General features: G+C 39.8%; 1 protein-coding gene across 1 annotated transcript; it reads left to right on the forward strand.

Moving 5' to 3' along the window:
- Positions 1-4465: 4465 nt before the first annotated feature.
- On the forward strand, positions 4466-6040 carry LOC139165474 (FYN-binding protein 2-like; the record flags this gene model as incomplete). The annotated part of the gene is made up of 1 exon (XM_070748649.1): positions 4466-6040. A coding segment is annotated over one exon (963 nt), but the record flags the coding sequence as incomplete, so codon positions are not given.
- Between the last annotated feature and the right edge of the window lie 10035 nt (positions 6041-16075).

The following is a 16075-nucleotide window of genomic DNA, read 5'->3' on the forward strand; positions in this document are numbered from 1 at the left end:
TTAGCCTCCCCGAGTCTGCGGAGAGGGGCGGCATACAAATCTGATAAATAAATAAGTAAGTAAGTAAGTAAGTAAGTAAGTAAGTAAGTAAGTAAGTAAGTAAGTAAGTAAGTAAGTAAATATCCATCCATCCGTCTATCCTATTATCTATAAGAAATAGTTCTTACTGACATCTGCAGAACATAAAGTCACATATTTTAGGCAACAGAATCAGACAATAGATGGGAAGAGTTGACCTTAAGTGTCCCTTGACTTTAAGAAGGGTGGAAACTCTAATCTGAGTTTGCACAGATACACCAATGAAAAACAAAATATATCCCCTGCAGGGAACATCACAACAATCCAAGCGTAGATATTAACAGAGTCAGATAAGCTCCTGCTTCAATTCTTGCTTGACTGGCTGATTTCCATTGTTAGATATTTTGTCTCCTACTTAGGAGAGGAGAGGAACAAAGTCAGACACGCACATTTCAGCTAACAATGGAATATAACGTGGCTTATTAATATGCAAGCTTAGTCCAAAGTGTACACATAGACGCATAAACACAGAGTGTACAAGAAGTCAGACCTCATAGGCAAAGTCAAATTCTAGACAATTTGACCTCAGTGTATCAAACTCCTTTATTATAGATTGCAAAATAAATAAAGAAATGAATAAGGCCGGGTTCTTCTCTCCATCCAAGCTCACTTATCTGCACTGTAGCTAGTGCTCCTAGGAGCACTAATAACTTTTCCTGACTAACTGGGGTTCATTAAGGTTCAGTATTTTCCCTCCTTGTCATCTTTTATAGTATCTGAAATACTTTGGCATTCTGCACTGCCTCCCTCTGCGGTCCAAAGCAGTGTTTTCCTTTCTATTGATTCTCTTTTAACTTCTTTAGCTTCAGTTGGGCCAAGCTTCCTCCAGATGTCTTCTCTCTGGCGGTGGATCCTTTGGTACTCAACTATCTCAGCCACTACCTCCTTTGTCCACCTCCCATCTAGTCATCTCTCAGTCAAGCAGCAGCATCTGTCAAAGCTAAAAAAATCTCTGCATCTCTCCTTCCTTCCTTCCTTCCTTCCTTCCTTCCTTCCTTCCTTCCCCTCTTTCCTTCTTTTTCTTTTTCTTTCCTCTTTCCCTTTATCCTTTCCTGTCCCTTCTTTTGTGCTCAGATGCAAAAGGGGAAAGATTTCTCTTTTTGTTTTGTTTTTAGTTTGCTTTCATAGTTCTCTGCCAATGAAAATAGACAATGAGGTTGGACAGGTGTTTAGAATGGCATAGGATTTCCTGCCTGAGCAGGGGACTGGACTAGAAGACCTCAAATGTATCTTCTAACTCTGTTATTCTATTCTATTCTATTCTATTCTGGACAAACATATCTTTTTTTTAATGTACACTGAGAGCGTATGCACCAAAGACAAATTCCTTGTGTGTCCAATCAAACTTGGCCAATAAAGAATTCTATTCTATTCTACTCTACTCTACTCTACTCTACTCTACTCTACTCTACTCTACTCTACTCTACTCTACTCTACTCTATTCTATTCTTGACAAACATATCTTTTTTTTAATGTACACTGAGAGCGTATGCACCAAAGACAAATTCCTTGTGTGTCCAATCAAACTTGGCCAATAAAGAATTCTATTCTATTCTATTCTATTCTATTCTACTCTACTCTACTCTACTCTACTCTATTCTATTCTATTCTATTCTGGACAAACATATCTTTTTTTAAATGTACACTGAGAGCGTATGCACCAAAGACAAATTCCTTGTGTGTCCAATCAAACTTGGCCAATAAAGAATTCTATTCTATTCTACTCTACTCTACTCTACTCTACTCTACTCTACTCTACTCTACTCTACTCTATTCTATTCTATTCTTGACAAACATATCTTTTTTTTAATGTACACTGAGAGCGTATGCACCAAAGACAAATTCCTTGTGTGTCCAATCAAACTTGGCCAATAAAGAATTCTATTCTATTCTATTCTATTCTATTCTACTCTACTCTACTCTACTCTACTCTACTCTATTCTATTCTATTCTATTCTATTCTGGACAAACATATCTTTTTTTAAATGTACACTGAGAGCGTATGCACCAAAGACAAATTCCTTGTGTGTCCAATCAAACTTGGCCAATAAAGAATTCTATTCTATTCTATTCTATTCTACTCTACTCTACTCTACTCTACTCTACTCTCTACTCTACTCTACTCTACTCTAGTCTAGTCTATTCTATTCTTGACAAACATATCTTTTTTTAATGTACACTGAGAGCACCAAAGACAAATTCCTTGTGTGTCCAATCAAACTTGGCCATTAAAGAATTCTATTCTATTCTATTCTACTCTACTCTACTCTACTCTACCCTACCCTACCCTACCCTACTCTACTCTATCTACCGTATTCCAATTCCAATTCCAATTCTATTTTCATCTGGAAAAGACAGCAATCCTGAAAAACATAGTTTGTGCATGTGAAATATCTTCTTACCTCTGGCTAGTTTTGAGGAGAGAATGAAGGTGGGGTTTTTTTGTGGCTGACCAGGAAGGACAGGATTTCTCAACCTTAGCCACTTTAAGATGTGTGGACTTCAACTCCCCAGCATGCCTAGCTGGGGAATTCTGGAAGCTGAAGTTAATGTATCTTAAAGCAGCCAAGGTTGAAAAAAACCCTGCAATAAGAGATCCTGTACCCTCTATAAATGACGCTTTCAGAGGTCTCCAGCAGTTGCTGCTCAGTTGTTATTTTTAATAGGGCACAAAGGAATGTTAATAAAAAAGCACCTGGAGAGTAATCATATTAATTTCATTTAGTGAACTTAATTGGCTTAAAGTTAAGTTTCATTAAAGCAGTTTATATCCTGAATTCACTTTTTAAAAGTAGTTTTATTACAGATTATAATGACAATAATAAAAACTAATACCAAATGAAAGAAAGTAAAAAAAAGATAGAAATAACTCAAAAGAAATTCAAAGTCATTCTGTTATTCTATTTTTTGTATAGAAAAGTGTTCTGTCGGGCTCTCTGGTAGAATCCTCCCAAAAATTCACAGGTACAAATTTCAGACACACACACACATTTGAAAATTCAAAACAATGTTTTTTATAATGCAAATTCACTTAAACCAAGCCCTCATTTGGTATAGCCAAGAGCACTCCTCTCCAAACAAACTGGTAATTTGTACAAGTCCCTTATCAGTTCTGTGATACTTAGCTTGCAGCTGTGAGGCAATTCACAGTCCTTCTTCTTTCACAAAGTGAAACACACTTTGCCCTGGTTTAGTTTCAAAGCGGGGAAAAATCAGCACACAAAGGGTCAAAGTCAGTAAAGCAGTCACGAAACACAACGATCAGATAATCCTCCACAATGGCCAAACCCACAGGCTGCTATTTATAGCAGCCTCACTAATCACCACAGCCCCACCCAACCACAGGTGGCCTCATTTTCTTTGATAATAATCTCTCAGTTGTTGTTGCCTATGCATCGCTCTCCGCATGCGTGGCTGTATCATTAACTCTTGTTCTGAATCCAAGGAGGAGCTAGATAATTGATCTCCTTCTGAGCTGTCTGCCCCACTCTCCTCCTCCCTGTCACTCATGTCTTCTTGGTCAGAGGAGCCTTCTTCATCAGATTCCACTGGGAGCAAAACAGGCCTGCAGCATGTGGATGTCTCCCTCACATCCACAGTCCTTGGGGCAGGAGCAGGGCCAGAGCTAACCACAACAGAAAAGGATGCTTATTTTCTCTTTCTCATGTTATCATGAGGCATGGCATCAGCTTGCTGTCAGGGACCGAGTCAAAATACTCCTCAAAGTTCCAATTTATTTCTGGAGCCATCCTGACATCTCCACTGGGAAACTGGAATCTGAGTTTCCCACTTAGTTGAAAGTTCACATCTCTTGTCCTCCACCCACAAACTTGTCATATTTCCCACTCAGATTGTACCAGCAGGGCAAATCCTTCCTCTGCTTCTGCCCAGGTGGGTGGGCATAGGATGTCCTTGAACCACTCGAAAGAATTCTTTGTGGCTTCATCTGTCCTCTCATGAAAACCACCCCTCCCAAGTTCCCATAAACACCAGGCCTTCTATAGATAGTGTGGCAAGCCGTTAATTTATCACCAACTTCTGCACGGCTTGATACATGCTAGATTTTATGCAAGCTCTGAACTACAATGTTCCCTTGATTTTCGCGGGTTCGAACTTCGCGAAAAATCTATACCGCGGTTTTTCAAATATATTAATTAAAAAATACTTCGCTGGTTTTTCCCCTATACCATGGTTTTTCCCGCCGCATGGCATCATATGTCATTGTCAAACTTTTGTCTGCCTTTAATAATTAATAATTAATAATAATTTATTAGATTTGTATGCCGCTCCTACCCGAAGACTCTGGGCGGCTCACAACAGCAATAAAAAACAGTATAACAATGGGACAAATCTAATAACAAAATATATAAAAAACCCCAACAATTAAAACTACCAGGAACAACAACAGAACTGCCCTAACACTGCTCAACGGCCTATAAACTCTTTCAAGTCTTTGAAAAAGGAAGATACTAAGATTTGCAGTCCCAGAAGTGTATTCATAAAATCTCGAACCAGAGGGAATGAGAAGACTATGCCTCAAGAGGAAACAAATCAGTGTTTCTCTGGAGAAGTATTGGCAAAGGATGAAGATTTTTCAGATGATTATGTATGCCTGGAATCTTTGAGAACAGAGGAAGGGAAATGGAACCCAGATCTACGAACTGCTACATCGGAGCAAACTGCAGAGGAAGTGTATGATGATGTGGAAGGAATAGCGAGAGACCTACAATCCTCTGATGCCCACAGATCATTTACTTTACCTTGCAATGATACCTATGAAGAAACATATGAAGATATTCAAAATGAAATTCAAAGTGAAGGTTATAATTCCTCCAAATTGGAAATTTCTGGAAAAGGAATTATTCATTCCAGGAATTATAAAAGAGAGATGAAAATTGAAAAAGTAAAAGCATTTGGAAAATTTTTCGTAGGAAAATTAAAACTTAAAAGCCCACATATCAAAGAGATTCCTCGCAATCTTTCCCGTTCTGTACCAAACCTAGATGTCATGGCCCAGGAAAATTTGGTGTATAATGACATTGACCCAGAGCAAAATAATTCAAGAAATCTCTTTAAAGTCAAGAAATACACTGTAGAAAAGAATAACAAGATGACAAAGGAGGAACAATCGTTTAGAGAAAGATTTATGTATAATAAAGAAATCACGGTAATAAATACAGCAGTCGCACATTGCTCAAATACTTCTATCAGAGGAAACCTGGACTTGAGGATCTTGCCTGGAGAACAACTTGAAGTTATAGACATCACTGAAGGAAATCAACTGATATGTCGGAATTCTGAAGGCAAATATGGGTATGTGCTATTAGAACATTTGAATTTCAGGCACTAGTGCCGTAGAACTGAAGGCCAACACGCATGACTTGTGGAAGGATGTTGTGGGCACAATATAAGAAAATGTTCTGTAAGAATTTTCGTTGCTTGGGAAAGAAAACAAAAAAATGGAATTGTGGACAACACTCTCAGTCTGAATTCTTCAGAAGCTTACAACTGCTACTTTTTTGAATGTTTGTCATAAAAGTTACCTTTTTTGTATTAGCGCTTGATATTCATATTATTCTGTCCAAATTTTATCAATCTGGGTGCAGGCCGAGATACAAATAACTTAATGTCATTATCTGTAAAAACTTTGTTTTCAAACTTTGTTTCAAGTTACAACTCTTCCCAGAGCAGTTCTTTTTCATGGTAATTGCAAATATCACTTTGATTCTTTAGATATTGTACAGCAATACTTAGTCTTTGTGTGCAAGATGTATTACCTGCTATAGACACTATTTTTTTGTATGTATTTTGTCAATGGTAGGATAATTACACTTGGCTTTATATTTAATACTATAATTAACCAGTGTAAGAATTTGTGGATATAGCATTTATAAAAAATATTGGGAGTTCATTTGAAGCACAATTTTTAAATATAAATGGGATAAATAAAGTATGAATTGGGAATTAAAAAAAATAATAATAATAAAAAAAATAAAATAAAAACCATACAGCACATACACACCAAACGTGAAATATAATAAGCCTGAGGGAGATGTCTTAGTTCCCCCATGCCTGGCGATATAGGTAGGTCTTGAGTAACTTGCAAATATTTTTTTTAATAAACTTTAATAAATAATCATGGTGAGTAATAATCTAAATGGTTGCTAAGGGAATGGGAAATTACAATTTAGGGGCTTAAAGTGTTAAGGGAAGGCTTGTGATACTGTTCATAGCCAAAAATAGTGTATTTACTTCCGCATCTCTACTTCGCTGAAATTCAACTTTCGCGGGCGGTCTCGGAACGCATCACCCACGAAAACCAAGGGAACACTGTATTTTTTTAGATGAGAAGCAAGGCTGAATAATTGGGATGCTGAAGTTTAAGGCATCCTTTGACCCACAAAACGGTTGGTTGCTTTATAAGCTATTAGTAGATGAGTCCAGAGCAGTAGACCAGCAAAGGATAAAATAATTCACACTGCATCTGATGCAGATGCAAAGCCAAAGCAGAATGCAAATAAATCCCAGATTTCCTTGCGTGAATATTTGTGAATTTCTCTGAGCCCCATCTCTGAAAACATTGGATTTTTTTTAAAAAAAAATTAATTTTATTTATAAACATATATACACATAACACACAAAACAAAGACATTTAAACACATTGGACATTTGTGTAGCAAATCTGTGTTACAATTCTTATGTTATCTACTATTACACAACTTGTTTACACATTTATTATAAACCAGTTTCATATACAATAATCAATCAGATCGTGCAGAATGCAGCTGCGAGAGCAATCATGGGCTTCCCTAGGTATGCCCATGTTACACCAACACTCCGCAGTCTGCATTGGTTGCTGATCAGTTTCCTGTCACAATTCAAAGTGTTGGTTATGACCTATAAAGCCCTTCATGGCATCGGACCAGAATATCTCCGGGACTGCCTTCTGCCACACGAATCCCAGTGACCGGTTAGGTCCCACAGAGTGGGCCTTCTCCGGGTCCCGTCAACTAAACAATGTCGTTTGGTGGGACCCAGGGGAAGAGCCTTCTCTGTCATGACCCCGACTCTCTGGAACAAGCTCCCCTCAGAGATTAGAACTAAAAAAAAATAAAAATCATTAAATATATACTCTAAGAACTTGTAAGGATTGCTTCCTCTCAACCAACCAATCTAAATTTTATTATCTCTTGTTTCTCTGGAATGAAGCCCCACCCTCTGGGAATCCAGACTATATTCCACCACATCAAGTCATCTGTGAAACTCCGTTTGGTGTTTCATTTGAGGCATTCAATTTTTTAAAAAAGTAATACTGTGATATTTAATGCCCCAGCAGTCATTTGATTCATAGCGTGACATCATTTAATAAAATATTTGGAGTTTGTGGATATGGACTTAGGCTAATTCTATATTTTAAAGCATTTCAAATTTTTTCCTAGCAGTTCTTCTTTGGTTTAATGACCGATAACACTGGGAAACAATTTGTGACGCAATTTCTGTTGAGTTTGATTCTTGAGCTTTTTTATAGTTAATTAGGCATGCTGGTTTAAAAAACTTTAACCTTGAAAGCTATCTGAGAAAGGCCAACGTCATTTTGCATTCCTCAAAAGCATCGTTACATCACTTGTTTTGTTTATTTTTCTGGCTCTGAGTCAGTTTTGACTTTGAGCAACTGCCTGGACAAATCTGTGGGAATTTCTTTGTCTTTATTTTCAGAAATGGCTCTGCTCTGACCTTCTTCTTCCCCTCAATGACTGGCCCAAGGTCTCCCAGCTGCCTTTAGAAACATAGAAGGCTGACGGCAGAAAAAGACCTCATGGTCCATCTAGTCTACCCTTATACTATTTTCTGTATTTTATCTTAGGATGGATATATGTTTATCCCAGGCATGTTTAAATTCAGTTACTGTGGATTTACCAACCACGTCTGCTGGAAGTTTGTTCCAAGGATCTACTACTCCTTCAGTGAAATAATATCTTCTCATGTTGCTTTTGATCTTTCCCCCAACTAAATTCAGATTGTGTCCCCTTGTTCTTGTGTTCCCTTTCCTGTTAAAAACACTTCCCTCCTGAACCTTATTTAACCCTTTAACATATTTAAATGTTTCGATCATGTCCCCCCTTTTCCTTCTGTCCTCCAGACTATACAGATTGAGTTCATTAAGTCTTTCCTGATACGTTTTATGCTTAAGACCTTCCACCATTCTTGCAGCCCGTCTTTGGACCCGTTCAATTTTGTCAATATTTTTTTGTAGGTGAGGTCTCCAGAACTGAACACAGTATTCCAAATGTGGTCTCACCAGCACTCTATATAAGGGGATCACAATCTTCCTCTTCCTGCTTGTTATACCTCTAGCTATGCAGCCAAGCATCCTACCTGCTTTTCCTACTGCCCGACCACACTGCTCACCCATTTTGAGACTGTCAGAAATCACTACCCCTAAATCCTTCTCTTCTGAAGTTTTTGCTAACACAGAACTGCCAATGCAATACAGTGGTACCTCGAGATACGAGTTTAATTCGTTCCGGACCTGGGCTCTTAAGTCGAGCAGCTCTTATCTCGAACGACTTTTCCCCATAGGAATTAATGTAAATAATTTTAATTGGTTCCAGCCCTCAAAAAACTCACAAAGTTAGTCTAAATTATGCAGAAAGACATGTTTTTAATGAAGAAATGTACATGTACATATAAATGAATAATGAAGTTTCTTTCACTTAACTTGTAAACTTTCTTAAACTTTTAAATTTACATATGTTCAACTTCTCTGCCACCCAATCCTGTAGGACAGAGGTCCCCAACCCTTTTTGCACCAGGGACCGGCTTTAAGCGATCAAGAGAGGAATGGGTGAATGAATGGACGGAGGGTGGGAAGGAAGGAAGGAAAGAGGGAAGGGACAGGAACAGAGGAAGGAAGCAAGGAAACTTATGAAAGGGGAGAGTAAGAGAGGAATGAGTGAAGGGAGGGAGGGAGGGAAGAAGGTGGGAAGGAGAAAGAAAAGAAGAAATAGAGGAAGGGAAGGTAAAAGAGAGAAAGAAAAAGAGCAAGAAAGAAAGCAAGAAAGCAAGAAAGAAAGAAAGAAAGAAAGAAAGGGGGAAGGGACAGGAACAGAGGAAGGAAGCAAGGAAACTTATGAAAGGGGAGAGTAAGAGAGGAATGAGTGAAGGGAGGGAGGGAGGGAAGAAGGTGGGAAGGAGAAAGAAAAGAAGAAATAGAGGAAGGGAAGGTAAAAGAGAGAAAGAAAAAGAGCAAGAAAGAAAGCTGCAACACCCCCCCGAGCCCCCCAGGCCGGCTGCAACCTTTTAAAACACGCGCGCCGCTTCGCAGCTGTCTCCTGAAGCCGAACGCGGAAGTTAGCGTTTGGCTTCAGGAGACAGCTCCTTGGCGCTTGTATCTCGAATTTGGGCTTGTAAGTAGAACAAAAATATCTCTCCCCTCCCAGCTCTTATCTCGAGTTGCTCTTAAGTAGAGCAGCTCTTATGTCGGGGTTCCACTGTACTCAGATTGAGGATTCCTTTTCCCCAAGTGCATTTTACATTTGGAAACATTAAACTGTCTTTAATGCTTAATGTAGGACCAGGCCTCATGTTTTTGCATTTTTAGCTTGTTTCTTTAACCACTGCATCAAACTGGCTCTCTATCCATTGATTAGTATTCCTGCAAAGAAAGCAGAAAGCTTGTTTGTTCTGCTCACTTGAAGAAAGAACAGTCTCATGCAGTTTGAAAGCATTTCGAATTTCATGTCTCCCCAAGGTGACTCCAGATCAGTAGTGGATTGCCCCCGGTACGCCTGTGATCGCCTATCCATTAGTGCAAGGGTAGGCAAAGTTGGCTCTTTGAAGACTTGTGGACTTCAACTCCCAGAATTCCTGAGCCAAGCGTGCTAGGTCAGGAATTCTGGGAATTGAAGTCCACATGTCATAGAAGAGCCAACTTTGCCTATCCCTGCATGCGCGGAAGCAAACAAATATGTGAAAATCAGCAATTTTTGACAATTTTCGGCCTTTCTTTGCTTCTGTGCATACACAGAAGCCAAGAAATCAGTTAAAATCACCAAAATCTTGCACATACGAATGTCCTCGTGCAAGATTTTGGCAATTTTCACCGATTTCTTTGTTTCCGCACATGCATGGAAGCAAATTCTCATGTGGGAATTTAATTTAATGCAAGCCCAAGTCATGACTTAAGTCTCCTAACTTAGCATGTAAACACTAAGGATATCTTTCTGAGGGCAAAAAAGTGACATTTATTACTGTTTTCCACCACTATCCATGATCACAATTCAGGCACTTGGTAATAAATTTATGCAGAGGTGGTATTTACTTACTTTCTTGTAGTATTCCTTGTGTAGGTCAAAGGTCATATGGATGGGCATGCCCAGATATGGCAGAAACCACACATGGCATACTTATTAGTTTACATTATGCTGTTAGTATAAGTTAGCATGTATTCTGTTCAGGCTTTGCAATTACGGACTTCTGGGTAGGCCTGGAAGGTTCAGGGAAAGTTCATCTTCTCAGGAACAGACAGTATTATATGAGATCATGAGAAAAGATGGGAGTACTGGCTGGCACCATTAAACACATTCTTTTACCTAGCTTCTCACAAGTTTCCTGTAAACTTCTATTGCTATACCTGCAGCCTTATCTATGATGTTGGCATGCTCATTAATTACAGTATCATTTAAAAGTATGCATCTGTATCAACTGCATTAGGTCATAGAGAACAGAGAATTATAAAAGGGTGCTGTGTGAAATAAGTTTAGTATCAGTTTCTGGGCACAATTCAAAGTGTTGGTTATGACCTATAAAGCCCTTCATGGCATCAGACCAGAATATCTCTGAGACCAGCTTCTTCCGCATGAATCCCAGCGACCGGTTAGGTCCCACAGAGTTGGCCTTCTCCGGGTCCCGTCGACGAAACAATGTCATCTGGCGGGACCCTGGGGAAGAGCCTTCTCTGTGGCGGCCCTGAACCTCTGGAACCAACCCCCCTGGAGATTAGGATTGCCCCCACCCTCCTTGCCTTTCGCAAACTTCTTAAAACCCACCTCTGCCATCAGGAATGGGGAAATTGATTCCCCTGGGCTGTTCCCGCTTTACGTATGGTTTGTATGAGACGTATAATTGGTTTTTTATATTAAGGGTTTTAAATGGTTTTTAACGATTGGATTTGTATTGTTCTGTTGCTGTGAGCCACCCCAAGTCTTCAGAGAGGGGCAGCATACAAATCTAATAAGTAAGTAAGTAAGTAAGTAAGTAAGTAAGTAAGTAAGTAAGTAAGTAGGTAAATAAGTAAGTAAATGATAGACAGACAGACAGACAGACATAGATAGATAGATAGATAGATAGATAGATAGATAGATAGATAGATAGATAGATAAGGATACATTTAGGATAAGTTCTTTTGGCTTCATGGCCTCTTCACTAATAAATGAAGGGCTTTGGTTTTTTTTCACCCTGCAATGCTCTTTGTCTATTTCTGAATCTACTACGATTCAGCACTTTCTTTACCGATTTGCAAATGTGAGCATGTGCATGTATGTTTGCTTCAGTCATGCATGCACCTTTTGCACATGTGTGTGGAAATCTGTGCATGTGCTGTGCTTCCGTACACAGCTTGCATGCATGTGTGTGGCTTTAAAACATGCCTAAACAGGACGGCATAGCAACGGAGCGGGCCCACCTGCAAGTGTCTACTATCAGTTCAACCGAACTGGTCTCAACCAACTGAATAAGTCACTTCTGGATTTATAACAATACGGTGGGATCGTGGGATCGCCTTTTGTAGCATTCTAACAAGCAAAGTCAATAGAGGAGCCAGATTCGCTTAACAACTGCAACGGGATCAATAGTTGACATCCTTTGAAGGAGGTGTCATATTAGAGTGACAAGCATGTTTCTCCCAGGGTCTCCTTATTGATTCGGGAGAAACACACTTTCCAAACAGATGTGCCATTAGAGGAAAATATTATTTCTCTCCCCTGTGATGCCATTGTAATTGGATGCTGTGAAAGACTCATTTAAATTTTAATTTCCTGTGAGTCAGCCACAGCGCCTGAAAGCAGGCACATAGTCTTCTTTAAGATGGAATCATTTTGCTTCTCCGTTTCTCCTGGAGAAGAGAAATTGCTTAGTGATAATAACAATGGCAACAACAATAATTATCTATCTATCTATCTATCTATCTATCTATCTATCTATCTATCTATCTATCTATCTATCTGTTGTGATTCCGTCTGAGGCTCCTCAGGGAATGGCTGAACCTCTGCCGGCTCCCTGCTCAGAGGGGGAGGATGAGGAACAGGAGGAGGAGGAGGAGGCCCAGGCAGAAGGGGAGGAGGAATATCAGGCCGAGGGAGAGGGAGAACAGCCAGAATCCCCCGGGGTGGAGCTCTCCCCAGCAAGCAGCCTGGAGTCCTTAGATGAAAATGCTCAAGCCATCATCGATCACAGGCAGAGAAGAGCAGCACAACGAAGGGGACAATTAGCCAGGTACTTCCAGTCCTAAATAGGTAACAGCTGGGTTTGGGTGTGGTTCTCCCCAGAAAGGCTGAAAAGGCAGACCCACCCTTCCTGTATTGTGGAGTATTATCTTTGGGAGTCCTGGGACCTGGCTGTGATCTTTGGCGTCTCTGATTCTGGCTTGTGGCCTTGAAGGCCACACGAGCTATTGTGGGACTCCCAAGACCTACCCACATTTCAACATCACTCCATGAGTTGCATTGGTTGACAATTGGTCTCAGGGCGCAATGCTAAGTGCTGGTTATGACCTATAAAGTCCTAGATGGCTTAGGACCAGACTGCCTAAGGGGCCTTCTTCTCCCTCATGCATCCCAGTGGCCGGTTAGGTCCCACAGAGTCGGCCTTCTCTAGATCCCATCGGCCACACAATGTCGTCCGGCGGGGCCTAGGGGAAGAGCCTTCTCTGTGGTGGCCCCGGCCCTCTGGAATCAGCTCCCCCCCCCCCAGAGATTCGCACTGCCCCCACCCTCCTTGCTTTCCATAAAGTTCTGAAGAGCTCCCTCTGCTGGCGGGCATGGGGGCTGTGAGAAACGAGATTGTCTCCGGCCGATGTTGTGAATGATTGAATTGAATGAATGAATGGGGATGACTGCATATAGGGACTTTTAACAATTTTATTAGTAATTCTTTTTTTAAACAATAATTAGATTTCTTTTTACATATTGTTTTCATTATGTTGTATGCTGCCCTGAGTCCCTTCAAGAATGGTGGCATAGAAGTCTAATAAATAAATAAATAAATAAATAAATAATAAATAAATTATACTGGCATTATACTGACAAAACTTACCAGGAAAGACTTCACGAACTCAATCTGTATAGTGTGGAAGGCAGAAGGGAAAGTGGGGACACGATAGAATAGAATAGAATAGAATAGAATAGAATTTTTATTGGCCAAGTGTGATTGGACACACAAGGAATTTGTCTTGGTGCATATGCTCTCAACGTACATAAAATTAAATATACATTTGTCAAGAATCATGTGGTACAACACTTAATGATTGTCACATGGGCCAAACAAGCAACGAAGAGCAATATTAATAAAAAATCTTAGAGTATACGCAACAAGCTACAGTCATACAGTCAACATGGGAGGAAATGGGTGATAGGAACCATGAGAAAAACTAGTAGAATAGAAGTGCAGATTTAGTAGAAAGTCTGACAGTGTTGAGGGAATTATTTGTTTAGCAGAGTGATGGCGTTCGGGAAAAAACTGTTCTTGTGTCTAGTTGTCTTGGTGTGCAGTGCTCTGTAGCGACGTTTTGAGGGTAGGAGTTGAAACAGTTTGTGTCCAGGATGTGAGGGGTCAGTAAATATTTTCCCTGCCCTCTTTTTGACTCGTGCAGTATACAGGTCCTCAATGGAAGGCAGATTGGCAGCAATTGTTTTTTCTGCAATTCTGATTCTCCTCTGAAGTCTGTGTCGGTCCTGTTTGGTTGCAGCACCAAAACAGACAGTTATAGAGGTGCAGATGACAGACTCAATGATTCCTCTGTAGAACTGAATCAGCAGCTCCTTGGGCAGTTTGAGCTTCCTGAGCTGGCGCAGAAAGAACATTCTTTGTTGTGCTTTTTTGATGATGTTTTTGATGTTAGGTGATCACAACATTTAAATATATTAAAGGGTTAAATAAGGTCCAGGAGGGAAGTGTTTTTAATAGGAAAGTGAACACAAGAACAAGGGGGCACAATCTGAGGTTAGTTGGAGGAAAGATCAGAAGCAACGTGAGAAAATATTATTTTACTGAAAGAGTAATAAATGCTTGGAGCAAACTTCCAGCAGATGTGATTGGTAAATCCACAGTAACTGAATTTAAATATGCCTGCGATAAACATAGATCCATTCTAAGATAAAATACAGGAAATAGTATAAGGGCAGAGGAGATGGACCATGAGGTCTTTTTCTGCCGTCAATCTTGTATGTTTCTATGTAATGGTAGTAATGAGCTGTTGCCCCCATGGGGATGGGATGCCGTGGGGGGTAGTAAGTTTATGCACTATTTATTGAATACTTAATAGTTTTTTAATTGTCCTTCCTTCTCTAGTACCTTAGTATGATCCTTATTTACTTTTAAAATAGGAAAAAAATTGAATACTATGTTTTTACCCATAAATAGTTTAATCATTTTATTTTAATTTTAATTTTTTAAAAAAATATAATCTTTATTACAAATAAATGGGGGAAGGGAATACAAAAAACAAAAGGTCTATTTAGACATTGGTACAAATTCGTGTGGTTTTAGAGTAAGCAATTTTAAAATAGTATACATATTTATATGGGGGAGGAAAAGGGAGAAGAAAAGTTAGAGCAGGGAAGAAGGAAAAAGGGGGTAAAAGGAGGAAGAGAAGAGAGAAGAGCAAAAAGCAAGAAACGAAGAAGGAAGAGAAATAAAACAGCTAGGTGAGAAAAGAAAGAGCGAGAGCATATAGAAAAAAGATAGAAGATGGGACCAGCAATGGTATTATAAGGTTTAATCATTTTAATTTTCTTTCTTTCTTTCTTTCTTTCTTTCTTTCTTTCTTTCTTTCTTTCTTTCTTTCTTTCTTTCTTTCTTTCTTTCTTTCTTTCTTTCTTTCCTTCCTTCCTTCTTTCTTTCTTCCTTCCTTCCTTTCTCTCTCTTTCTCTTTCTCTTTCTCTCTACCTCTCCCTCCCTCCTTCCATCTCTCTCCCCCCCTCTCTCTATTCCTCTTCACCCTTCGTCGCTGTCAGCTTCAGAATAATTTCAGCAAGCTTTCAAAATCCCTCTGTTTACGCATTCTTTCCGTTTGGAATTTGGAAAGCTGCAGCGAGAACAGCAGCAAAGGGAAGGAGACCTACTTGCTGCATACAGATGAGCTTTAATCCCTCATGTCTGACTATCCATCTGAAATGTACGATGCGGTTGGTGCCCTGAGTTGAAGAGCACCTATGAATTGGCCCCAGGGGTGAGATTTGCATGGGAATGAAGCGCATTTTAAAAATAGCCTCTGTTCGGCAGAGAATTGGTACTCAGTGTACCCAGATGGAACATCAAATGGTACATGTAAGACTCTGACTTCCATAACAGCCCATTGAGCTCCTCTACACCGCAAACGCCTTGAGATGGGAGGAGAAGACGTTAGCAGACATAGCACTTTTCCCAGAATCAGGAGGTGAGTGGGTGGGGATGTGATCCAAGGATTGACTAAATGGTGGCAAAGTGAGATATTTTATTATTTATTTATTTTATTTATTTATTTTGTCCAATACACAATGAGAGTTTTAGTGGGTATAGAAAAACATCCCCAAAATATGAACAAGCGGGATGATACCTCCCGCCTACCAGACATCTGGAAACCAGCCCTCAAACGTATCCCAGCCATAGAAACTGAAACCAGACTCAGAACACATATTGCAAAACAACCAAGTAGCCTGCAAGCTCCAACTACTCAGGATATCATGCCTAATCCACAACCATTAACTAATCAGCATACCTCAGTTACATCAACGACCCCAGG

Source organism: Erythrolamprus reginae, chromosome 3 (genome assembly GCF_031021105.1).
Source record: "Erythrolamprus reginae isolate rEryReg1 chromosome 3, rEryReg1.hap1, whole genome shotgun sequence".
NCBI classification, from domain to species: Eukaryota; Metazoa; Chordata; class Lepidosauria; order Squamata; family Dipsadidae; genus Erythrolamprus; species Erythrolamprus reginae.